This window comes from Gigantopelta aegis, chromosome 3, assembly GCF_016097555.1.
Source record: "Gigantopelta aegis isolate Gae_Host chromosome 3, Gae_host_genome, whole genome shotgun sequence".
Taxonomy (NCBI): domain Eukaryota; kingdom Metazoa; phylum Mollusca; class Gastropoda; order Neomphalida; family Peltospiridae; genus Gigantopelta; species Gigantopelta aegis.
This window is the reverse complement of record NC_054701.1, coordinates 71,092,879-71,120,499: the sequence shown is the minus strand read 5'-3', so window position 1 is coordinate 71,120,499 and position 27,621 is coordinate 71,092,879. Positions and strand designations below refer to the sequence as shown.

General features: G+C 37.1%; 1 protein-coding gene across 1 annotated transcript; it reads left to right on the top strand.

Moving 5' to 3' along the window:
* Nucleotides 1-443: 443 nt before the first annotated feature.
* LOC121369012 (ABC transporter B family member 25-like) lies at nucleotides 444-27,621 on the top strand. Its single transcript, XM_041493809.1, has 17 exons — nucleotides 444-571; nucleotides 3,960-4,200; nucleotides 5,014-5,519; nucleotides 7,778-7,889; nucleotides 8,461-8,635; nucleotides 9,569-9,629; nucleotides 10,712-10,847; nucleotides 11,728-11,916; nucleotides 14,122-14,250; nucleotides 14,633-14,706; nucleotides 16,492-16,588; nucleotides 17,116-17,177; nucleotides 18,787-18,913; nucleotides 20,159-20,292; nucleotides 21,595-21,765; nucleotides 22,341-22,463; nucleotides 23,897-27,621. The coding sequence occupies exons 2-17, from the start codon at nucleotides 3,987-3,989 to the stop codon at nucleotides 24,092-24,094; spliced, it is 2,508 nt and encodes an 835-aa protein (XP_041349743.1). The 5' UTR covers nucleotides 444-571; nucleotides 3,960-3,986; the 3' UTR covers nucleotides 24,095-27,621.

Below are 27,621 nucleotides of genomic sequence, written 5' to 3'. Positions count from 1 at the left end.
TATCCGTAAAATTCTGTGATATTTGTTTTTGCACAGTTCTTTACACTGTTTTTGTTTAACCCTTGAATTTTTATATTGATGTTGATCATCACTTTATTTATTTGCATTACCATAGTTTGACACCCAATAGCCGATGTATTTTTCGTGCTGGGGTGTCGTTAAACATTCATTCATTCATTCATTCATTCATATTACCATTACCACCAAACAACTATATAGGGCTGCAAACGAATCACTACGCATTTTTACATGGATTACGACTAATTTTGAGGGTAGAATGATGAAAGTTTATTTTGTTTAACACCACCACTAAAGCACACTGATGTAATTCATCATCCGCTATTTGACATTTAAAAACATTAAATTAATTAATTTGACACAATGGTAACAAATGATTTTGAGCATTCTGACACGGCAAACGTTTTAACTTTACACCGGTTTGGCTTTGAGAACGTGATGTCAATATCTCTGTCAGACCGGCGCTGGAAGAATGGATATGAGATTTGTATTACTTACTGATGCAATCATGTGTACCTGTGTCAACACACACTTATTATTGTAGTCAGAACAGGTAACACGACGCACGTGTAAAGGTCATGTTTATTTTTAATAGAAGTGTCACTGCCTTAGTAGTCGCCGACTCTCTCAGTCTCTGCTTGTCAAAAAATGTCAAATCATTGTCATCCTCGTCGGTTGCTTTGTCGGTGTCTGTTTATTTGCGCTTCTTGAACGTGCTGGTAAGAATTAGTAATTATATTATACCTGGTATCATGATAAGTACAGTTTAAAATTTAAAAATATATTTGTAATAGAATTGCAAATGTTTTCCTCAAAGTCAAAGCCTAAAAATGGGCTTTTCAGTCATTAACCTGTTAACCACTATCAGGCGCGGATCCAGGATTTTTAAATAGGGGGGGAGGCCCGAGGGCATGCTCCCCCATGAAATTTAGAAATTTAAGTGGCCAGAAATGCGATTTCCTTGCATCTGAGTAACAAAATAGCTATAAAATAATGGTATAATATCCGCCCGGTCCCCTCCATTATTATTTTTAGTTAGGGTTGAGGGTTAGGGTTAAGATTAGGGTTAGGGTTGGGGTTATGGCTGGGGTTAGGGCTAGGGTTGGGGTTAGGGTTGGAGTTAAGGTTAGGGTTAGGGGAAGGGGGGACCGGGCAGATATTTTTCCAAAATAATAACGACCCCAAAAATAGGGGGGGCCCGGGCCCCTTTGGGCCCCCCACTAAATCCGCGCCTGACTATCACACTACCAGGGCCGTATGATCGCGGCGTATCCAGTGCAGAAGCGAGGGGACAGGGGGCAGTAAAGCCCTAAAAATACAAAAGGGTATCCATTTTAGTTTTAAAATGCTAATTTTGTCATGATAGAGAATTTACCCTATATTATTTATAATTTTGTACTGACACCCCACCTCCGCAATATTAGTAGCAAGTAGCACAGGCCTCCCTAACTGAAGATAACACTCTTGCTGCTTCGTTGCAAGGCGAACTAATATATTTGAGATCCATCGAGTTGCTGGCATCTTCTGACTCTTTATGATAGCCCTGAATATCAATTAAATACTGCCCCCCCACCCCTGCAACTTACCCAATCAAAGTACGGTACTTTAATTTACAGTTTTTATTTTAGTGACAAAAAGTACCTACAACAACATTACATGTATTTCGGATAACCTTAATACAGTCTTGTATATTTTTAAAAATCTAGTATTATTTTAATAAATAAAATAAATTGTGATATGCACGTACATGTAGGGCCTACTTTTATTTTTATCTCAAATATCCCAAGTATCAGTCATACTGGTTGGACTATACCAATTCAAATCCCATAGGCGACCATGTTAACGTTTGTGTTTAAAAACACTATATGCAATATATCAACCAAACTGTGACCCATAAATATCAGTACTACAACCCCTACCTCAAAGTATTAACTGCAGAAAATGGTACCTTTCATGGCTCATTTTCGGTATAACCAGATGTTTCTGCAACACCCCTAGTTTCGTAAAAAATTTGAGTACTTTTTTTTTACCAGGTACCCCATACATGTTCCAAGCACAAGGCTACTTGACACGGTGGTACTACATCAAATAAAATTGCATACATTTTTAGCCCAGATGAAACTAATTTTTTTTACAACCAACACACTCACATTTATAACCAATCACAGGACTTGTGGTGTTAACTTCTCTATCAAAAGTTCGGTGCACCTCGAACTTCGACCCAGCCGGAAATTAATTGGTATAGTGCAACCTACTAGAGGGCTACATGTGATGGGTTTTAATGTGGAATATCACATTTTATCATCCCATGTCAAACAGTGCCCCATGACTAGTATATTAAATCCAGGGGGATGCAGAACTGATTGGGGTTATGGAGGTCATTCTCAGAAGGCTGGAAATGCCATATTTTAATATCTGAAATTCAGTGTGTCCACATGTCTCCTTTATTTCAAAGAATCTCCTTTGTTTCATGATTCTGCTAGATCTCCTTTATTTCCTTATTTTTTGACAAATCTCCTGTTTTGGAAAAAAGCAGATTGTCTGCATTTTTATTGGCTTATTTCCCCACAATTAAGTGTGTAATTGTATTCAAGTGACTTTTATACATTCAAACTGAGCTCCTGCAATAAAACACTGGTTTATAAGGGTGTATTGTCTATTTTTCCATTCATGTCTATATGATAAGTGTATAGCTCTCCATCTATGGTGTAACAAGATAGGTCTCCACCACCCACGGCGGCATTGCACCCGCAATAAAACCTCCGGCTTAATCTCCTTTGTTTTCATTTCAAGTCTGTGGACACACTGAAATTCATAATTATCTTGGAGGAGCATGCCCCTGAACCCACCACAGCCCCATGTATATTCAAACCATCAAATAACCCCCTCCCAAACCATCGAAATGACAATAACAGTGCCTTCCACCATTTTCAAATACATTTTGTAAAGCAAGAGGTGAAATAACAGATTATAACCATATTTTATCATATCTAGGTATCAGTTGTAAAATGTGCCTTACTGAGCTGGATACAAGAAACCTACCTGTGTTTTTACAACTGGTGTAACAGTGGCCTTGGTATCCTATCTGTGGGATGGTGCATCTAAAAATATCTCTGGCTACTAATTGAAAAGAATATTCCATGACATTGTGGCAGCAGGTTTCCTCTCTTGTTATCTGTGTGGTCCTTAGCTGTACATGTTTATTCGATGCAGTGTGTAACATTCCCCCCACCCCCACAGACAGGACAGCCTTTGATATACCAGCAGTGGGGAATTAACTTTAACTTCAACAGGAAAAAAAACTATGAACCAAGCATCTCAGCTGAGCACTTTACTGACTGAGCTAAATCTCACTGCTTACAATTATTATGTTAGACACCTAATATAGTAATAATAGTCCAGCTAGGGCCCATAGTTTCAAAGCCATCTTAGTGCTATGAAATCGTAAAACCATTGTGAGCTATGACGTCACTATAGCACATGCCATAGTGATGTCATAGCTTACTATGGTTTTACGATGTTGTAAGGCTAATATGGCTTCAAAAATACGGACCCAGGGCCATACCTAATCTAATCTAAGATAACTTAGGGGTGGAGTAGTGAAAACAGAATCGGAGCACGGTAATAGGGTCTTTATCAGTTAAAATGGCCTCTACTGCCCACCCACACACTCTAGTTACTGCCTTGTAGCCACTGATTAAACAATCTTTTTGAAGTAGGGGTGGATTATGCTTTAGGTAAGGGTGGGTTTCCGAAACAATATGTAAATGTTTATAATTTGAAATTATAAATTTTACATGGACATCAATTTAGATCTACGTGGTGCAGTTGTTGTTTTTTAGCCGGGGAGGGGGGTTCCGTGCAACTGAGACCCCCCTCCCCCCATAATTCGCCCCTGTGAAGTCTCATTAAATGGTTGTTCATTTTCTTTTCCACTTCAGATTTGAATTCCTAATTTATTTATCGCTATGACAATGGACAAGATGACTGATATTCAGAGCAGCACCACAAACCTGCTGTTGAATGGTGAAGTCGACGTTGCAGTCGTACCCAGTGGTTCATCTTCCCAGAGTCACGATGTCAAACAGACTTACTACACGTTACCATCAGCTCGCTTCACCAACATAGTTCGACTTGTGCTCTTTATTGATGGAGTTGTGTCAGCCGTCTTGTGGCTCACAGGTGAGATGGGATCATATTGACAAGAGTTTAGCCTGGTCTGTCATCCATCATCAAAAAAAAATCAAAAAAAAAATCAGGGATCCCACAGACCCAAAGTCTTGTGTCCCTGGCACAGTAATCATGAATGGGACACACCAATTTGTAGGATGCAGTAGATTTTCAAAATTAAATAATTTGGATTTTTAAAATTTCTAAATTGACAAAACTAAATCAGCAATATTAAAACAAAAATCCTTTCTTGCAAGTGCTGTATCCACCAAATAAGTACATTGTTCGAGTACCATAAAAGTAACAAATGGCATGATCATATGAAAAAACCTAAAACTTGTATATATCTATCTATCTATCTATCTATCTATCTATCTGTCTATATATACAAGTCACTTCAGTCGATTTCCTTTCCAATGCAACAGGTCATTTCATCAAATCTAAAGGGTGGTTCCAAATGCAGGTTACGCAGACTAGTAACTATGAGGCGGTTACCAGTCCAGCCTGTAATAACTTAAAATAAAAGAAACAAATGCTTTATTCTTCTATTTATTACTGTATGGAAAGTAAACACTATTAAAATTCCATGTTTAATGTTACAATATAGAAACATCGAACATTTTGCTGTGATTAAGACAAATTCCACATATATCAATTCTGCACGTGTTCTGCACGAAAAGTGATTTTCCGTGGACGAACAACTATTCTGCACAATGATGCAAATTCTGCAAATGTTTTCGCTTCCACGGAATTCAGGGGGGAATGGTATTTAGTTCAAAGAGACATTTACATGTAACAGTTAATTATAATGTTTTACATTTTAAGGTGGAACATCAGAATATTTTGTGGATAACATCGTTCACTTCCACCTAAAGGAATCCGTGTTCGATCTGGCACTAATGGCGGCACTGAAAATTATTTTCCTTGTTCCATTTTACTCCATTCTCGAGGACACATGCTACAAGTTGATAGACAGACCTTTCCACAAAGATCTGCAGACACATTCCATTATTTCTCGATTTGCGGTCATCGTGCTGTCACTAGGGTTCATGGCATTTGCTGCTACAAAGGGAGGATTAATCTTATATGCATACCTGTACGATGCTTCCTATTCGTTGATGCATGTTACGTACAATGCACTGGTCATCAGTGCATTCTGCTTCTCTCTTATCGAACTGCTACTGTCTCTGTGGAGTTTTATAGCTTTAAGAAAGATTTCTTCCATTCGACGGATCCATCGATTAAATGCTCGTGGACAGGAAGTTGGGGAAGATGGAAAGCCGATCAGAAAGAATGTTGGTTTGATAAGATTGGCTTCATTGGCAAGACCGGTAAATATTTTCTTTTTCAGTGTCTGCCTTTTTCAGTTGTGAATGTGGTGACCTGATATAGTTACGCATATGTTTTTCGTTTTCATTTCTTCCAAGTAAACGTGTCTTTTTGTTGTCTTAGTACAAAGAAAGAAAAGAAATCTTTTTAAACTACTTGCTTTGTATTACTAAATTTAGTATCTAATATTGTAATTTCGACACTTTTTGTTTTTTAAAAATAATTTTTGCCCCAGATAGGTTTAACTTGTATTGCCATGTTAAGGTTGGGGAGTCTTAAATCATTACTGTATGGTGTTCCTAAAAAGAACAGCACATATAAAGTTTAACAAACCATGCTAATGTTAACACTGAACATTTATCTTAAAGGTGCAGACACTAGTTACAACCTGTGAAAATGGACACTAAGTTTAGTTAATCTACAAACCTGTAACACATGTGGATAAAGTAACAAGAGTCAAACAAGAGTCTATGACTTTATCAAGATGAAATACCTTTAAAAATAGACTAGAACTCTAATCCATAACTCAGTGCCGGATTTATAAAGGGACAATTGCCCCGCCCCGCCCCCCTGCCAGAGGGGCCCCCAGAGTAAGGACTTCCTTTATAAAATAAATGTAATAATTATAAAATTAGTTCAGTTTTTTTATTTGTCATGTAATTTAATTTCTATGTTGAGGGGCACCTGAACCTGAAGTGCCCCCCCCCCCCGAAAGGTCTAAATCGGGCCCTGCCATAACCATTACTTCTCAGATGCACATGTGTTTTTAAAAAGATAAAAAATGGATGTTGTGATATTAAAAACAGGAGGATGACCAGAAACACTGCAGATGTATGGAAATGGATAATCTAAACAATAAAATCTAACTATTGTGTGATTTCAATTATCAAAACTGGCTCTAATAGTGAAAAAATATGCCTTAGTGTTTAGAAACTTGGGTCTGTCACTTTAAAATATGTTTAGTTTTAAAGCTGCTATCTCGGCTGCTGATCCTTGACATCTTTTACCCCAATAAAAGTCAGACGTATGTACAGTTTTAATAAACTTGTGTCTGCTCACTATGAATGGGTGTTGTCAAGAGGCTAATTTGATGCAATATCTTTGAGTCATGGCTCAACACTAATGTTTTTATATGAATACAATTTGGAAATACGAATCATTTCAACACTTGGTCTGGAGCATGAGACTGGAAACTTGTTTTCTCTATATAACTGTAGCAGGGCTAGCTCTGGCAGTCGCCAAATTTTATTTCAATTTGGCGAAATAATTTCATAAAATAATTGATATTTTGTTATAAAATAACTGGGTTTCTGCAGGTTTTGAAGTTTAGTAGACATTTTTTGGCGAAATATTTTGCTGACCCAAATCCAGCCCTGCTGTAGGCTACTTCTACCAGAGAGCATCAAGGGATTTTTTATGTTAATTTTCTGAGAGACATGTTTCATTTCATGATTCAGTTTAAACTTATACTTATAGGATATTAAACAAGCTTCCATTTCATATCATATTTATGTCCCGAGTGAAATAATTTTAGTGAGTGACAATGACATTTTTTTCACGAGGGACATAAACATTATACAGAATGGCAGCAAGTTTAAAATCCTATTTATTAACAACCCATAATCAACCTTAATTTATATCACTCATCTTGCTTGGTTGACATTCCTGTAAGGTTGTAGTGTGCCAGTCGATGACGTCACAAAGTGTTACGTCCTACTTGGTGTTCTAGTGGGACGTATCACTTATATATATGTACCAATATATTTTTAACCATATGGGTAATAAATGAATATATTTTACTCAATAACCATATTTTTTTGTTAGTTTAATGTACTTGGTTACTGCCAGTATATACAGCTACATGTAGTTCTTGTATGATGTCGGTGGAACCATTGGGCTATTTCTCGCTCCAGCCTGTGCACCACGACTGGTACATCAAAGGCCGTGGTATGTGCTATCCTGTCTATGGGATGGTGCATATAAAAGATCCCTTGCTGCTAATCGAAACAAGTAGCCCATGAAGTGGCGAAAGCGGGTTTCCTCCCTGAATATCTACGTGGTCCTTAACCACAAGTCTGACGCCATATAACCGTAAATAAAATGTGTTGAGTATGTAGTTAAATAAAACATTTCCTTCCTTCCTTCTTGTATGATATATATATACATACATGTATGTGTTTTGTAGGAACTCGGCATTCTGATGATAGTAGGAGTCGCACTGCTTGTATGATATATATATATACATGTATGTGTTTTGTAGGAACTCGGCATTCTGATGATAGCAGGAGTCGCACTGCTTGGTTCAAGTGGAGCTCAGATGGTTGCTCCTCTGTTCTTCGGAAAAGTTGTAGATTCAGCTCAAAAGAGCATGAGTGAGTGACCAACATTAATTAATTATGTTTAATGACTGAGTTAGTAGTGACATTGCATGGTCAGATCTGCTCATATTGTTTGTATTAATAGAAACTGCATAGAGTTTCGTGTTCAGGACAGAAAATGCAAACGTGCTTGTGATTGACTCAGTTTAATGTATGCTTAACTGAATTCATTGCAAGCACCTCTGAGCAGTGACCCTTCTGAACACGTACACTATTGTATAGTCTGTCCCATCCTCCTACAAAACTGTTTTTGTAAATAATTTCAGTTTGGTTTGACATAAGAAGAAAAGTAAAAGTGTTTTTTGTTTGTTTTTTAAACTAAGTATTTTTGTATTTAGAAAACATTTGTCTCAGAAATCAATAACTTGTAGTAAATTCCATAGTATGAAAACAGGCATTCCCTGTGGACGGACTATAAGGTTTCACTGTGCTTGTTGGTACAGTGGAATCCACTTAATTGCATGTCAGTTTATAGAATAAATAAGTTATTTGCATATTATATTGCTGCACAGAACCGTTTAACATAAAACAGTACATTAAAGTACCGGAAATGTTTTTCTTTCAGAGGAGCTTAATATGACCGTGCTGATTCTGGTCGCTATTTACTTTGTTGGAGCAATTGCTTCAATGATCCGATCATGGATATTTGTCCTTGCTGGCCAGCGATTGGTTGCCCGACTACGGAAACATTTGTATGCTGCCATCATTAAGCAGGAAGTGGCATTCTTTGACACAAATAGGTAAGTGACATTCTGCATTGGGCTATACTTTTTAAAATGTTTTTGATAGTATTAATATACTTATTATTATAATATTATATAATAAATAATTTTGAAGAAATACATTATCAGTACTATATCCATGATCGAACCACCTCAATGGATCCATTCAATTGATCAGCTGATTGGGTTTTTTGACATTCAATAGCCAATAAACAAAACAAACTTCTTATTAAATCTAGGAGAGTGAGTTGGCACTCTTCTGAAGCTTTCATTTGTGATAAAATGACTATGATCGATATACACTGCTTTCCAGTCAGCTGAAAGGACTAAAAGCACTGACAACAAGAACAGTCCAATGTTATGGTTTTCAAAAAGCAAGTTATAATAAACACTTTTTTTTAAATTGCTCAAGTCTTAATTTCTGCCTGATCTAATGAGAGAAATTGTTGAATAAAATACACACCATTATAATCACTCATGAATTAAGATTATTAAAAAAAAGATACACGTTAAACATCTTTTTTAAAGTTTGTTATTCTTTAGCCATCTTCAGAATGCAGTCATGTTGGAGAGCAATTACTCCCCTTCAAAATAATAGCCTGTATAGTTCTTGATTTTTATTTACTTTTAATAAATAAGAATATTTAAAACTGTAAGTTTTACAATTTATTAAATAGTTAATTACATGTGTATCTACATTGTACCCATGGGTAAACTCAACATTTCATTTGTTACTCATGATATGCATTTAATTTAAGCATCATGCTAAGGACGCTTTGTAATATTTGAGAACAAAACAAAGAAATATTTTTTATGGCTGATGAAAGTACTAAATAAGTGAAAATTGTAAAAATCAACTGGATTGCAGTGAACAATTTTCTATGTAAGTTTGGCCAAGAGAGCATTATCATGTTGAAATCTATTCCCTACGTACGTGTTGTTTTGTTTCAGAACCGGTGAGCTGTGCAATAGGCTGTCTTCTGACACACAAGTCCTGCAGAGTGCCATAACAGTAAGTGATATTATACTGATGGGCAGAGGGGGCGGGACACACAAGTCCTGCAGAGTGCCATAACAGTAAGTGATATTATACTGATGGCGGGAGGGGGCGGGACACACAAGTCCTGCAGAGTGCCATAACAGTAAGTGATATTATACTGATGGGCAGAGGGGACGGGACACACAAGTCCTGCAGAGTGCCATAACAGTAAGTGATATTATACTGATGGGCAGAGGGGGTGTGACACACAAGTCCTGCAGAGTGCCATAACAGTAAGTGATATTATACTGATGGGCAGAGGGGGCGGGACATACAAGTCCTGCAGAGTGCCATAACAGTAAGTGATATTATACTGATGGGCAGAGGGGGCGGGACACACAAGTCCTGCAGAGTGCCATAACAGTAAGTGATATTATACTGATGGGCAGAGGGGGCGGGACACACAAGTCCTGCAGAGTGCCATAACAGTAAGTGATATTATACTGATGGGCAGAGGGGGCGGAACACAGCCCAGTGGTGAAGCGCTCACCTGATGCGCAGTCAGTCTATGGACGATCCCTGTCGGTGGACCTGTTGGGCATTTTCTCATTCCAGCCAGTGCACTACGACTTGTATATCAAAGGCTGTGGTATGTGTTGTCCTGTCTATGGGATGCTGCATATAAAAGATGCCTTGCTACTAATGGAAAAATATAGCAGGTTTTATATGTGTTGTCCTGTCTGTGGGATGATGCAAATTACCAAATGTTTGACATCCAGTAGCTGATGATTAATAAATCAATGTGCTCTAGTGGTGTTGTTAAACAAAACAAACTTTAGCTTTATACTGATGGGGAAAACATAAGGGAACAGTATTTGAGACTAAATTTAAATCAATGTTACAAAAATGAAATTAAATTATATAGTGTTCTGAGATATTATTAAGCAAAGTACTTCCTGTCTTAATTAATTATGACGTCATCAATTAAATTATGTCATGTGATATTTATACATGGTGTAGGTCAGCTCTTATCAATATAAAGAGGCGTCTCCACGTAAATACAAACCTGTAATGAATATATAAAAATAGTTATACTTTTCTGCTTTGTTTTTCAGCTCAATCTGTCCATGTTGTTGAGGTTTTCTCTTCAAATTCTCGGTTCTATCGTCTTCATGTTCTACCTGAATCCGGCGCTCACTGGAGTTCTGTTAGCTGTTGTACCAGTTGTGTCACTTGGAGCAGTTCAGTATGGTAGGAGCATAGTCTGCTGCTAGCTCTGATACACAAATAAAAACATTTCAATACGTTCAGAATTATCAACATTCATTTGATGATATTTATTATCTCTAGATTTACAGATATACCTGTTTATTAAGTAAATTTTATAAAGTTATTTATACATTTAAATCGACAACAACAACATGTACATGTACACATGTATGTAGAGATAGTTACTGAGTATACATTTAATTTATTTATTTTGAATTTTATACCTGTGAGTTTTTTTTTTTACTTCCCTCATACTTTTAAAAAGTCAGTAATATACAGATTAAACGTCAAGTTTATTTTTAACTTTGTTGTATTTTTTTTTTAAGTGGATTGTTTTAAAACAAAGAGTTTTGGTTTTAAATATTTTAGTTTTGTAACATTGAGGACACTGAAATCATTCTGGTTCATTCCTAAAATTTTATAAATTCTTCTGAATTGTTAGAAGTTGAGGGTTTACTGTTAATGCAACAAAATACAATTAATATTGTTTTTAATTTGTTTTGAAAATCCTATGAAATTATATTTATTCATGCGTATAGATGGTGTAATTTTGAATGAAGCCAAATTGCGATCAATTGCATCTTGTATAACAGTCAGTTGATGAGGGCATATATACATCTGTGTAAACATCACCAATTTAACAACTAGTCTGGGAACATTTTGTTTTCAAAATCTTTATTAACGATATTTCTAGTCTACTGAAAATTTATTAGCAACTACTAGTTTAATGTTTTGAAGTTGTGTAGCGATCTCTGAACAAAATGTGTTTCCTGCTAGTTGACTTGAATCTGATTAAAACTTAATTTATGTTAGACTGCAAGACAACATTGCAATGCATCTAATAAGTCTCAAATATTTGCAGGCAAGTTTGTGAAGAAGTTACGTAAACAGTTTCAGGACTGTCTAGCTGATGCGGGCACGCAAGCTGAGGAATCGCTGTCCAGCGTTCGAACTGTCCGGATGTTTTCTGCCGAGACGAAAACCCAGGATTCATACAATCGGGATATTGACAAGAGTTACCAGGCGGGGAAAAAGCTGGCAGCTGCACAGGGTCAGCGACGTAGTTTTGTTGTTTGTTTATATATTTTCGTGCTTATATCCAATTAAAGTTCAAGCATGAAAGAAAGAAAGAAAGAAATGTTTTATTTAACAATGCACTCAACACATTTTATTTATGGTTATATGACGTCAGACATATAGTTACGGGCCACACAGATATTGAGAGGAAACCCGATTCCGCCACTTCATGAGCAAGGCATCTTTTATATGCACCATCCCACAGACAGGGTAGTACATAACACGGCCTTTGATATACCAGTTGGTTGGAATGAGAAATAGCCCAATAGGCCCACCGATGGGAATCGATCCCACACCAACCGCGCATCGAGCAAGCACTGTACCACTAGGCTACATCCCGTCCCTTTCAAGCATGAAGTCCTAGGCTATCTGTCTAGGACAGTGGGTTAGTGGTTAGATGTTAGTGGTTGAGTTGTTAAACTAGCGCTGAGGAGGTGAGCCGGTACCGTGATGCGAACTCAGTACCTACCAGCCTTAAGTCGGATAGATTAACCTCTACACCACCATGACTGGTAGTACTTTAGTGATCAAATTGATTGTCTACAGTAAAAATATATTTGTTTTCAATATAACGACCTCTAACCAATGGCATTTCCTCCTACATGGGGTGGGACGTAGCCTAGCAGTGGGGTTGGGATTGATCCCCATCAGTGGGCCCATTGGGCTATTTCTTGTTCCAGCCATTGCACCATGACTGCTACATGTATATCACAGGCCGTGGTATGTGTTATCATTTCTGTGGGATGGTGCATATATATAAAAGATTCCTTGCTACTAATGGAAAAATGTAGCAATTACTGAATGTTTGACATCCATTAGCAAGGGTATAGAAATGGAAAATATTCCACTAGTCCGTAGGACCAGAACCAACTACAATTTGCTAGCCTGCCAGAATTTCTACTAGTCCGCCAGTCTATAGAACAATATATTATTAACAGTATTATAGTATGCAGTGTTTTCACTTGAAATCATATATATATATATATAGATACATTATTGACAAAACATTATTAAGAACACTTAGTAAGTGATTAACATCATGTGGCAAATGAAATCAAAATGACAGATTGCCCGTCGGCCGGGTAGTTGCATTTTTTTAACTTGTCTGTCAGAATTTTTACCCACATTTGGCAAGTGGGCGAGTACTTTCCGAAGCCCTGATTAGCCGATGATTAATAAATCGATGTGCTATAGTGGTGTCGTTAAACAAACAAACTTTCTTCTTTTTTTCCTTCTTACATGTATATATCATACGAACTCCCCAACAGTGAAATGGTTTAAATCTTCCAGTAAGTCTTCTGCTTCCTATTCTTGTCATGGAACAACAGCTTCCCTTTAAATGTTCTACCCAGTGACAGTAGGTTTGAACTGGATAAATAGTATTAGCAATTGGTCAAATTTTCTTTGAAAATATTTAGCTAATAGTATTAGCAGTTGGTCAAATTTTCTTTGAAAATATTTAGCTAATAGTATTAGTAATTGGTCAAATTTTCTTTGAAAATATTTAGCTAATAGTATTAGCAATTGGTCAATTTCTTTTTGAAAATATTTAGCTCAATTCATTTTGAGCTAGTCAAATAAAATGAGACGAGTAAATGCTCTTGATTTTACTTATTTAAAAAAAAATTCTTTTTTTAATTTTATTATGACATGAATTTAACTAAAACTTTATTTTTTCCCCTTTATATTGTATTTAGCTATTTGGTGAATGACATCTTAAACCATAAATAGTCGATATTAGTGATATTTTTACATAATGGTCTGTTTGAGTAATGATTCCAGAAGGGGCACGATGTAGCCCAGTGGTAAAGCGCTCACTTGATGTGTGGTCGGTTTGGCATCGACCACTGTCAGTAAGCCCATTGGGCTATTTTTCGTTCCAGCCAGTGCACCACGACTGGTATAACAAAGGCTGTGGTATATGCTATCCTGTCTGTGGGTTGGTGCATATAAAAGATCTCTTGCTGCTAATGGAAAATTAAAGTGGGTTTCCTTTCTAAGACTATATGTCACAATAACCAAATGTTAGACATCCAATAGCCAATGATTAATAATCAATGTGCTCTAGTGGTGTCGTTAAACAAAACAAAATTACTTCTTATTATTATATCATAATGTGAGTAATGATTCCAGAAGAAATATGTGTATGAATTTACTTGTATATCTTGTTGTTTTCTAGGAGTCTTCAATGGTGCTGTTGGCATAGTGGCTTCGGGAGCTATTGGTGTAGTCCTGTGGTATGGCGGGAAGCTTGTGTTTGAAAATACACAGAACCCAAAGGTTGGCATCACATCAGGAGTGCTTACTGGTATGTATGTTTTGTCAAACTGAACACATATTGGCTCACTTGAGGTAGATATTTTGCCAAGACAGTCTATAAATGTGCATAGGATTTTTGTCTTTAAGTAATTTTAACATCCACTATGCAAATACAACTTCAATTTTGAAAAGGGAGTGGGGAAGAAATGCTAAGAATTCATTTGAATATGATCATAGTATTGCACTAATATATCAGTTAAAATTTTAATTAATTTGTCTTTGACCCCCCCACAACATGATGACATATATTCTATATGTATCCTTAAATATCTGCCTTAAGCATCCTATGAAATGTTATGTGAAGAGAAGCATTTGAAAGTGTGTCCAAATTTGTAATTACTTCTTACATATAAACATGTTCTATTTTTCAGCTTTCCTGCTGTATACTCTCCAAGTTGCTGTGGCCTTTGGTATGCTTTCCTCCGTGTATGGAGATTTCATGCAGGTATACTGGACCATTCATTAGAACTATGGCTGGGACGTAGCCCATTGGTAAAGCGTTCGGTTGATGTACGATCGGTTTGGGATCAGTCGCCCTCAGTGGGCCAGCCAATTGGGCTATTTCTCGTTCCAGCCAGTGCACCACGATTGGTATACCAAATACCATGGTATGTGCTATCCTGTCTGTGGGATGGTACATATAAAAGATCCCTTGCTACTAATGAAAAAATGTAGCGGGTTTCCTCTCTTAGACTATATGTCAAAACTACCAGTTGTTTGACATCCAGTAGCTGAGGATTAATAAATCGATATGCTCTAGTGGTGTCGTTAAACAAAACCAAAACCCCACCCCAAACCCTCAAACAAACTCATTAGAACTAGCATTGTGTCATGGCTCAGGCTCTGAGCTTTTGTTCAAAATGCAATAGGTTGGACTGTTCAGGGATGTGAGAGCTATGCGTAAATGCACTTTTCCATTTCGTCTAAAAAAACAAAACAAAAAAACTAAAAATGATGCACCTTTTGGCTGATGGAGACTGCCACGCCGCGCGCAAGAGTTAGATCGAAAGTAGTATTGCACGATCGCAAGTATTATTCGCGCGTAGTACATTCCCTTGGCTGGATTTCATCTGCTTCACTGCGATTGGCCAATCCAGGATATGCTATTTGAAATTTGCCTTGAACGACCCTGGGACTCTGATCGCAGTAAGCTTTTTTGTTCCAGCCCCTCTCACATCCCTGACATTTACACTCCTTTAGAAAATCCATTGCTTGTTTCTAATGGTACCCAGGGTTCCATGTCCATATGATTCTGAAACAATTGCATATACTGGAAGCACTTGCTGAGTATTTCCCGAACATGTTAAAGCGGGTACGCAGATGTAGAGCTACGTACACTTGTATACTCTGAGCTCTAAGAGTTGCTAGCCTTACAAATGACAGTTGTTGGCGGACATTCAAACAAAGTTATTACTGTAGTGGTTAGTATTTGATGATAGACCGGCCTCGGTGGTGTCGTGAGTAAGCCATCCGGCATAAGGCTGGTAGGTGCAAGGTTTGCAGCCCGGTACCGGCTCCCACCCAGAGCGAGTTTTAACAAGTCAGTGGGTAGATGTAATGCCACTACACCCTCTTCAGCCTAGATAGCCAAGGTGTGTGCCCAGGACAGCGTGCATGAACCTTAATTGGATATAAGCACGAAAATAAGTTGAAATGAAAATGAAATGATGAGAGAGAAGTCTGTAACAGTGGCCCTATTGGAACAATTTATAATTGCTCTAGAATGGAGTTAGGGCCTGCACAATATTGGACTTGAGAACTCAAGGGTCAAACTCGACCCAGACCCGAGTACCTGACACTTATACTAGATGATGATTAATGACACTAAAGAATAAAGTAAAATAGCACTATACATCTTAATTCCAGCGCTGAACAATATTTTACCAAATTAAAAGAAAATGTGCTAGTTGTGTTTAAGATTTGCAGTTAGTGATTACATTAAAATATTTTACCAAATTAAAACAAAATGTGCTAGCTGTGTTTAAAATTTGCAGTTAGTGATTACATTAAAATATTTTACCAAATTAAAACAAAATGTGCTAGCTGTGTTTAAAATTTGCAGTTAGTGATTACATTAAAATATTTTACCAAATTAAAACAAAATGTGCTAATTGTGTTTAAAATTTGCAGTTTGTGAATTTGATGATTGGTAGGTCTAGCTCTGAGTAATGAGACCAGTTAGTGTGTATGATGAAGTTTGTTTAATGTGTTTTCAATGTGTTGCTTGCAGGCTGTTGGTGCATCATTAAGGATCTTTAACCTAATGGATCGACAACCAGAGATGGTGGAGAGTACCAAAGCTCTCATTCTACCACAGTTGACAGGAAGTAAGGATTCAACAAATACTTTGTAATGTTAGTCTACTATAACAAAGTAATAGGTTAGGTTTTCTGTAGCATCCATTGAACTGTTCATAACAGTTTTCATAGAAATCCCCTCCCCCCCAAAAAAAAACCCCAACAACTGATACTGAGACCAAAGTCTTAATTTTATAATATGTTGTACATTGATCAGAAGCATAACATTTTGCTGGACATGAGTGATGAAATCTTTTGTTACCACACAGAATTCTCTTTTCTGAATATGAAAATTGGGATTTACTTTTTATATTAAAGATAAAAATCTCCCAGAATTCTTGGTGTTAGAGCTACATGTACATGCAGTAGTTCCTATCCTTGTTCTTTGATGAAAACCTCACCGGAAAACCCTACTTGTCAAGCTAATCCAATGTTTTCCGGTGTTTTTGTCCATTAGTGTCGATCATTTTCATCTTGTAGAAAAATACTAAGACACCTTACATTTCAGTTGTTTTTTTTATTTTATTTTATGGTATATTAATATATTTCTTTTTAAGATGTGGAGTTTCAGAATGTGTGTTTTACCTATCCATCAAGACCTGAAAAGCAAGTTCTTACGGTGAGAATGAAACTCCTGTCATCAAGTTTAACACCTAACTTTCACTTTCAGTTATGCCTGTATATGTTAACTTGTGGTTTCTTCAGTGTTTTGTGTTTTAAGTTTAATTTTCTTCTGTTAAAACCAGTTTAAAACTAATAATAAAACGCTGCATTTATGTTTGTGATCAGTTAGGCTACCTTTAATATAAGTCTTTCTATTTGATTAAAGTAAAATATTACGGACCCGTATTTAAGCATTTAGAGTAGATTATCCATGTTTGTTTTCTTCCCATGGCATATATTTCTTATCTACTTGTTCCCTGTTATGTGTAACTTTGGCTATGTGCTAATGCAGTTTTCACTATATCAATGCTCTTGAAATAAGACATACCAGCTCCAAGTTCAGCTAGCAAACATTTTGCTAACATTGCAAACTATTTGATTGGTTCCTGACATGGTCATTTGGTTTACCATGAAGCTCATAAACCAGTCTAGTGGGTGGGTTTTTTTGCTCGGTCTGGCTGGACTGCCCTGAACATTTGGGTCATGGCAAAGTCATGAAAAAAAAGAAGAAAGAAATGTTTTATTTAATGTCGCACTCAACACATTTTATTTACAGTTATATGGCGTCAGACATATGGTTAAGGACCACACAGATTTTGAGAGGAAACCCGCTGTTGCCACTACATGGGCTACTCTTTCCGATTAGCAGCAAGGGATCTTTTATTTGCGCTTCCCACAGGCAGGATAGCACAAACCATGGCCTTTGTTGAACCAGTTATGGATCACTGGTCGGTGCAAATGGTTTACACCTACCCAGTGAGCCTTGCGGAGCACTCACTCAGGGTTTGGAGTCAGTATCTGGATTAAAAATCCCATGCTTCGACTGGGATCTGAACCCAGTACCTACCAGCCTGTAGACCGATGGCCTATAACCACAATGCCACCGAGGCCGGTAGGCAAAGTCATGGAAAATCGACTTGAAAAAGGTGTACAAACACTATTACTTTTAGCAGTTGACAGTATTTACTGACCATCTCAAAATTTCATCACTTCTACCTAAACAAATAACCCTCTAATACTTTTCAATCCCCCTCCCCCTCCAAATGAATTTAGTCAGGAAAAAAGGTCTTGAATTTTTTTTCTCCAAAAAAGTTCAAAGCGCCCCAATTGAGAGTGATGTCATGTGTGAAATGTGTCACTGTAACTATGCTGCATTCGGATGTACATGGAAACAGGAATTTCGACATAATTACCGAGACTAATAATTATACTGTTCATGTGTAGTTCATGAAATACTTTGTTAACTGTGGTTTTGAATTTCACTTTATAAATAAAAAAAAAAAAAAAAAAAAAAAAAAAAAAAAAAAAAAAAAAAAAAAAAAACTTTTTATTCGTATGGGTGTTTTACCCCCTCCCCCAACTTCCGCAGGTTATTCGTTTAGGGAGAAGTGATAAAATTTTGAGACAATCCCTAACTGCACCCACATTTGTTATCTTTTCCTACAATGAGACTGATTTAACTTAGACTTGCTTCCATCTCCTTGTGTTAATAATAGGATTACTTATAGAAATCAATTTTACATGGTAACACTCTTAATAATGTATACATGCTCTTTCTTTTTTAGAATGTGAGTTTTTCTGTAAAGCCTGGTCAAATGGTGGCACTGGTTGGGCCCTCTGGTGGAGGAAAGTCAACTATAGTTAATCTCATTGAAAGATTTTATGATCCAAACTCTGGCATCATTTATTTAGGTATGCCTGTACATCAGTACAGATAATGAACTTTAAATGTTTATGTGTTGAATAAAAGAATTACTTTTTTAATTTTACATATACCCACACCTGTTCTTCCTTCTCTGGAAATAATGTGTCTGTTTATTATTATTATTAGCAATATCATTTACAAGGGTGTAACACAGCCTTTGATTAGCCAGGAATGTAAAAGGAAACCCCCATTTTTTGGGCAGTTTTTTTTACCTTTATATCACTTATTGAAAAAATCTTGAACAAAATGTATGCTTGAAAAAGGAGTAATAGTGATACAGCAAAAACAAATTAGAGTTTGAGATTCTACAGACTCTTAAATGTGTTGAGTATTTACATATTTGTGAGGAAATAACAATTAACAGTTGGTCCCATGCTTATACATGTAACACTTTCGAGTGGAGACTCAAATCTTTAATGATATGCATACAAATTATATGGTGTTGACATGTTTAAAAAAAAAAAAAAAAAAAAAAAAGAAGATGTTTTTAAACTCTCAGACTCTATTGGAGTCTTGTAGGATCGATCGCTGTTGGTGGACCCATTGGGCTATTTCTTGTTCCAGCCAGTGCTCCACAACTGGTGTAATGAAGGCCATGGTATGTACTATCTTGTCTGTGGGATGGTGCATATAAAAGATCCCTTGCTGCTAATCGAAAAGAGTAGTCCATGAAGTGGCAACAGCGGGTTTCCTCTCTCAATATCTGTGTAGTCCTTAACCATATGTCTGATGCCATATAACCGTAAATAAAATGTGTTGAGTGCATCGTTAAATAAAACATTTCCTTACTTCCTTTTGGAGTCTCAAGTTTAAACTTTAAAAGTTTTATCATCACAGGGCCTATAGTAATATTTTTTTTTAAAGTTTGTTTTGTTTAACGACACCACTAGAGCACATTGATTAATTAATCATCGTCTATTGGATGCCAAACATTTGGTATTTCTGACTCGTAGTTATCAAGGAAACCCGCTACATTTTTCGTATGCAGCAAAGGATCTTTTATATGCACTTTCCAACAGACAGGAAAGCACATACCACAACCTTTGACCACTTGTGGTGCACTGGTTGGAACAAGAAAAAACCCAATCAGTTGAATGGATCCATCAAGGTTGTTCGATTCTGAGTCGCAAGCACCTCAAGCGAGCACTCGACTGACTGAGCTAAATCCCGTCCCTATAGTAATATTTAGTTTATTTTAACTTACTGAAACTTCTCTCTGGTTTTTTTTTCAGCTGGTCATAACCTAAAGGATTTTAACCCGAGATGGTTTCGTCGGAACATCTCCATGGTGAGCCAGGAGCCCACACTGTTTGCCTGTTCTATTAAAGACAATATAGCTTATGGACGAGATGCAGATATTGAAGATGTAAGTCCATTCTAAGATTTTTATTTTGTGAAGAGGATGAGAAAAATGAAAAATAGCAATAGAAAGAAAAAAATAAATGTTTTATTTAACAACGTACTGAACACATTTTATTTACGGTTATATGGTGTCAGACATATGGTTAAGGATCACACAGATATTGTGAGAGGAAACCCGCTGTCGCCACTTCATGTGCTACTCTTTTCGTTTTGCAGGAAGGGATCTTTTATATGCACCATCCCACAGACAGGGTAGTATATACCACAGCCTTTGATATACCAGTCGTGGTGCACTGGCTGAAACGAGAAATAGCCCAATGGGCCCACCGACGAGGATCGATCCCACACCGACCGCGCATCGAGTGAGCGCTGTACCACTGGGCTACGTCCGGCCCCCAAATAGCTCATCGGTTAAATCAGTTGAGAGGAATCCGTTTGGGTTATTTGTCATTCCAACCAATGCAAAATGATATATACATCAAATGTAATGTATAATGTCTATGGAAAAATGCATGTAAAACATTCCTTTCTGCTAATTAAAAGGTGTACTATTTAGGGTCTCCTCGAGTACCCGGGCACGGGTCGAGTCTAGCAAGACTTGAGTCTGTTCCCAGGACTCTAGTACCTGTACAAGTGAGACAATGTAGGAAATTAACTTCAGCATTACCTAATCAGCAGTATGACTAATTATATGATCATTTGCTAGTTTCTCTTTTTAATCTGGCCGTCCGTCCATTACAATACTGAACGTATCAACCACTTTCTAAATGGTATGAATTGGCATTCATGTTCACAGCTGGAATGAAGATGCATAATGCTATTTTACTTTTTCCTTAGTCTCATTACCATCTAGAGTAAGTTTCCGGTACTTGGGTCTGGGTCGAGTTTGACCCTCGAGTACTCAAGTCCAATATTTTGGACTTGTGGAGGCCCTAGTATGTTTATGTGTTAGCATATCTCTTGCACTCCAGATCAAGTATTAAGAAAATAAGCTTATGTTTGATACAGGATGGCTGCTACTTAAACATTATACTGCAAAGTTAGCGAACATTCCTTTCTTTGTTCATTTACTAGGATACCAGTAAACATATTTCTTTTCAACATCACTTGTCCTCAAACTAGTGCATATTTCCCGATAGGTAGTAGCCTGGTCCAAACATCCCAACAGCCAATGGGATGGCCTAAAAATCTTCTACTGTATGCTCCCTCTTGTTTTGGTCATGTGACTGAAAGTTCCTTCTTTTCCCTCCGCTGTTTTATGGTCTATTTTTATTAATATTTTCTGTTTTTGTTACCATGGTAACAGATAAGAGAGGCAGCTAAGCAGGCCAATGCTGATGAGTTTGTGTCTGGGTTTGAACAAGGCTACGATACTCTAGTCGGTGAGAGAGGTGTTCGGCTGTCTGGTGGCCAGAAACAGCGTATTGCAATTGCACGGGCCCTGATCATGGATCCTGTCTTGTTGCTGCTTGATGAGGTAATATTTACTTGTATTGCAATTGCATGGACCCTGATCATGGATCCTTTCTTATCTTTACTTGATGATGTAATGTCTATACTTATATTGCAATTGCACAGGCCCATATCATGGATCATGTCTTATTGTTATTTGATGAGATAGACTTGTTGTTTCCCTTGGATATCTAACTTTCAAATTTGGATTAATGCACTTTGTTGTCCAGCATAATTTTAGGATACTGTGGTGAACTGTTTACCATATTTTCTTACATATTATGCACATTTTTTTATTGAAAAAAGAAAATCAAACAGAAAAAAATAGGATCAAATCTTCAGGAATTATCAACCAAGAACCGATAATTGCTACATTAGGGCCAGTACAATATTCCAAAAAATTAAACAACTAATACTTTAAAGTCAAAGAATCGACAATCACTAGTTAATAGTGCTTAACAAATTCCAAAACATAATTGTTAATACTTGTTGGTTGTTGATTACCTGTTCTATCCTAATAGAAAAGGTGTTACTATTTAGTATGTTTGATAATTTAGGTAACAAAATGTGATCATTATCAGTGTTTTAATGTGTTTACAGGCAACAAGTGCTCTAGATGCGGAGAGTGAACACTTGGTACAGGAGGCTGTCGACCGCGCGATGAAGGGTCGAACAGTTATTGTTATAGCTCATCGTCTCTCCACCGTCAGAAATGCTTCACAGGTAACTAATTAATGAGATGTAGCCTAGTGGTGCGACCTAATTCACTAAACTCTCGCAACTTTGCGATCTCACAGTGCAATGCTAAAAGACTTGCAAAGAGGATGCTTTGTTGGCTAACGGAGCCTAAGAGAACTTTGTGAATTAGGCCCCTGATGTTTGATGGATTGAATTAAGAATCAAACTGACTTGGTAGCCATACGGGCGTGACATAACCCAGTGGTACAGTGCTCGCTTGATGCGCAGTTGGTTTGGGATCGATCTGCGTCGGTGGACCCATTGGGCTGTTTCTCATTCCAGGCAGTGCACCACGACTGGCATATCAAAGGCTGTGGTATGTGCTATCCAGTTTGTGGGATGGTGCATATAAAATATCCCTTGCTACTAATGGAAAAATGTAGCGGGTTACCTCTCTATGACTGTGTCAAAATGACCATATGTTTGACATCCAATAGCCGATGATTAACAAAATCAATGTGCTCTAATGGTGTCGTTACTGGCCTCGGTGGCGTCGTGGTTAGGCCGTCGGTCTACAGGCTGGTAGGTACTGGGTTCGGATCCCAGTCGAGGAATGGGATTTTTAATCCAGATACTGACTCCAAACCCTGAGTGAGTGCTCCGCAAGACTCAATGGGTAGGTATAAACCACTTGCACCGACCAGTGATCCATAACTGGTTCAACAAAGGCCATGGTTTGTGCTGTCCTGCCTGTGGGAAGCACAAATGAAAGATCCATTGCTGCTAATCGGAAAGAGTAGCCCATGTAGTGGCGACAGCAGGTTTCCTCTCAAAATCTGTGTGGTCCTTAACCATATATTTAGTGATAGAGCTGCTTGTCCAGATTAAATGTGCAAGTATTTGTGTGTATGTGATGGGTGTATGGGATGTGTGTGCATGATTGGTGTTAGTTTGTGTGTAGGTGATGGGTGTGGTTGTGAGTACATGATGTCCAATAGGTGTGTGGCTGTGTGTGATATTAGTGGTTTCCTTAGAAATTTGGCAAGGCATGGTAGACCAAACACGTGTTTTTCATTAAAAATACAATTTTTAAAAATTAAAATGAACATTAATGTAATTTATGTGCTTGCTTTAATAAATGAATGGCAAAATATATAAAAGGCATATTTTATTAATTAATAATACCTTTATAAAGGCAATTTTAGAATTTATTACTGAAAAAGGCTTGTTTAATCTCAGGGCAGCATGGCGCCATTTGAGGCAAGATGGTGCTAGACTATTGAGGCATGGTGCTGCACCATGCTAAAACAAGCTAGGGAAAACACTAGATATATCGTCTGCCATATAGTTTTTGCACCACTACCCAATGACTGTTAACAGACCTTCTGAAGCAAGTGTTTTCTGTATGCCATTGTATATAATGTTCAGCTAGGGAACATGTATTAAATAACTCATAGAACTCTTTATATTGTTTGCAGGTGGTGGTCATTGACAAAGGCACAATAGCTGAGCAAGGAACACATGAAGAGCTTTTGGCGAAGAATGGAGTTTATAAACGACTGGTGTTACGACAGCTCGTGACTGGAGATGAACAGAGTAACGGTAACCAGTCTGAAAACAAGGCCTCCAAATTGACTGGTTCAGAGTTGGGTACTGATGGAGGCACAGAACAATGACCAGCTCTTACATAAAATATAATTCAAGACCTGGGCCACGTTCCACAAAGCGATCTTAGCCCTAAGATCACCGCAAGTCCATAGTTACCATATGCACTAAGGTGATCTTAGTGCTAAGATCACTTTGTGGAACAGGGCCCTGGGGCCTAATTCACTAAACTCTCGCAGTGCAATGCTAAAAGACTTGCAAAAAGGATGCTTTGTTGTCTAGCAGGGCCTAAGAGATCTTTGTGAATTAGGCCCATTGGGCCTATTTCGCACAGCTCTGTTATGCTCTTTTATTTAAGCAACATCACATTGTCCTTGCATGTATGTATGTATGTATGTTTGCATTGCACTGCAAGGTTCTGAAGTTTGGCAGTTCGGAGAAGTAGGCCCCTGACTGGTTTAGATGGTTGGTTAAGACATTAGGTGTCTATAGGTTCTGAAGTTATGGGAGTTCGGAGAAGTAGGCCCCTGACTGGTTTAAATGGTTGGTTACGACATTAGGTGTCTATAGGTTCTGAAGTTATGGGAGTTCGGAGAAGTAGGCCCCTGACTGATTTAGATGGTTGGTTACGACATTAGGTGTCTATAGGTTCTGAAGTTATGGGAGTTTGGAGAAGTAGGCCCCTGACTGGTTTAAAGGGTTGGTTACGACATTAGGTGTCTATAGGTTCTGAAGTTATGGGAGTTCGGAGAAGTAGGCCCCTGACTGGTTTAAATGGTTGGTTACGACATTAGGTGTCTATAGGTTCTGGATTCTCAGAGTGTGTGATCTGATCATTCTGAAAAAGTGAGGCCGTAACACCGATACCACCCCCCTGCTCATATCCCGATTTTTTACATTCCTGTGAAAGCAGCTCGGCTAGCCAGCAGAAAACACCTCAGAATAGCCCTAAAAGGGGTCAGTTTTTAAAAAATTCCCCCAGACCCCCCGCCACGGGCTTTGCGCCTGCGGCGCTCGCGGTGTCAGGCTTTGCCAGACCCCTCGACCCCTCCCCCCTGCAAAATTTCCTGTGTACGCCCCTGATTTCATCACAGTATTAATTGGTAAATCCACTTTGTCTATTTTTAACTTTCTACCACTGAATATTGCCACAGACATTAGGCTTCTTGGATCTCCCGAGTGCATAATATTACAATTAAATGATGACATTGTATTAGTGTTCCATAGTGTTACTTTTTAATAAAATATAGTTTGTGTGCATAGTCTATCATTAATCTCGGTATATACATGTAATGTATGTCACTGCGCCATAGTTTTGGTTTGTTTTTTAACTTCTCAACAATTCATAGACAATCAACATAAGTGAGGAAACTGTTACATAGATCTTCAACATTGAATATCTGATCAGCCATCTTGGTTTATATTGGCTAGAATGTTGGTAAAATCCATTTCCCTCTTCTTATATTAACATCACATTGACAACATCACAATGATTGCTGTAATAACATATGTAAATTAAATGTTCCAGAAAATATTAAGTATTTTTGAAAGTAGGTTGTGTGGTAACAAATGTAAAAAATATAGTCGCCTGTGATCAGCAAACACCAAGATTGTAATGCAGTGTATTACTGTCACTAAAGGAGAAACTACGCATTTTGTTTCATGTTATTTTGTTATGTAGAAACCATCTTAGTAAATTTAATTGTTGTATGTTTCTTTATTTTTATTCAAGGTTAATTTTAGCTCAAGTGGTTCATTTTGTCTTGTCCAAAAACGTTTCAAAACCTGTCATATCTAGGAATGTATTGTCTTTGCACCTTCAGAAGAGAAAAATATACATATACAGCAGGCTTCCACGAATTGGAAGAATGGTCGTTTTGTTTGTGCATGGGTTATGCAATTTTATTTGGCATAATTGATTTACCATTTGGGTAAAACTTACTGATCAGGCCTAGCAATGTGGGTTTTTTTAATAAAACAAAAAAGAATAAAAGATTATGCTTAGCAGAATTGGTTATGCAAACCAAAATATGTTTTGTAATTGTGGGAGGTTTTTTGTTTTTGGTGTAACACCTTTACATGTTATATAAATTTAATAAATTGTGGAGGCCTGTACAGGTAAACATTTTCCTAAAGGCTGATCCAGTTTGATTTGACGATTATCGGTCGCTGATCAACTTTTTTGCATCAAACTACTTGTGCCACGGTCATGTAGAACAGATAGGTCTTCGACCCAGAATGACCTGGGTGCTCTTGCAAATGGTGTTAAAGGGACAGACCCTAGTTTTTAAACACTACAGCATATTTTTTTACTATTAGAGCCGTTTATGATCACTGAAATCAAACATTATTTACATTGTATTGTTTAGATTATCCATTTCCATAGAACCGAAATGTTTCAGGTCATCCTGGTGTTTCAAATACCAAACAATACATTTACCGTATTTTTAGCAGTTTATTGGTTCTAGTAAATTTTTAGGGATATTTCCATTTTAACGTCACAGACTCACCTTTCACTCTATTGTAACTTTATCCAAATGAGTTACAGGTTTGTAAATTAACTAAAGTTAATGTCTACTTTTTATAGGTTAAAAGTAGGTTAAGACAATTGCCGATTCCCTAATCGTAAATATTTGTTTTGCTCCAGACTGTGGCTCTGATCTGGTAATCGCCAGGTTGACCCAAACTAGCCTTAATGTAGACATGCCCAACACTTAAAGGTTAAATTAATGTCAAGTATAGGTTTTGTGGAAGATACTGGGAAAACTATATAGGCATCAGAAGATACCAGCCATTGGGGGGATGGGGGTAGTTATTAGATATGAGGTTTTATTATAAATTGTATATATAATTTGATTTTTATAACTAGCTGTGGTCATATTAAAATGGTACTCTAATAACATGAAGAATTATAACCTAAATTCTTGTGAACTTTCCAGGTAAAAAAAATAAATTATTCATTCAAATCCATATTCTGGCCACCTGTGAATTATGCCAGTTATTTTATTCAGGTATATCAAAGTTCATATATCTCCTTTATGACAATGCAGTTGTAAAGGGATAAAAAAAATCAAAAAAATCAATCAAGTTCATGTGTATTCTCTTATGCCCCGGTGAGTTCCAAATGTAATAATGAAATTTGTTTTATCATTGACAATTTAATTATTATTATATACAACACATGGCCATCTAATTGGCCAATCCATGGAAACAAAGGATAACCACATTCAACATGACAGCCGAAAAAACCCTTCAACATCTGTGAAAGTGGAGTACTGATTAGATTAAAATTGGTTTCAAAATTGGGTACTCTGTTTTGTTTTAAGACGGAAGATACAAATTATTAGTTTTAATATGTTAATCAAAGAATGTTGATTTTCTATATGTATTTTCTTGTTTTATGAATGTTTTTGAAAGTACACATGTACATGTATACCTTCATACGTGTGAAACATATCAAGTCATCATGCAATTTTACATTGTCACGTTGTTTTTTATTAAATATTGTTGAAGAATGATAGTGTGTTACATTTGTGCTAGTATTTATTGATGTATTGTTCATTGTTTGTATTTAGTGAAAATAAAGATATTTATTACA

Excerpts from the sequence above, each read along its gene's own strand:
- LOC121369012 (XM_041493809.1), top strand. The coding sequence starts at position 3,987 with ATGACAATGGACAAGATGACTGATATTCAGAGCAGCACCACAAACCTG. Across the intron at positions 11,917-14,121 it reads AAAGCTGGCAGCTGCACAGG|GAGTCTTCAATGGTGCTGTT; the intron begins GTCAGCGACGTA and ends GTTGTTTTCTAG. Across the intron at positions 18,914-20,158 it reads CTCTGGCATCATTTATTTAG|CTGGTCATAACCTAAAGGAT; the intron begins GTATGCCTGTAC and ends TTTTTTTTTCAG.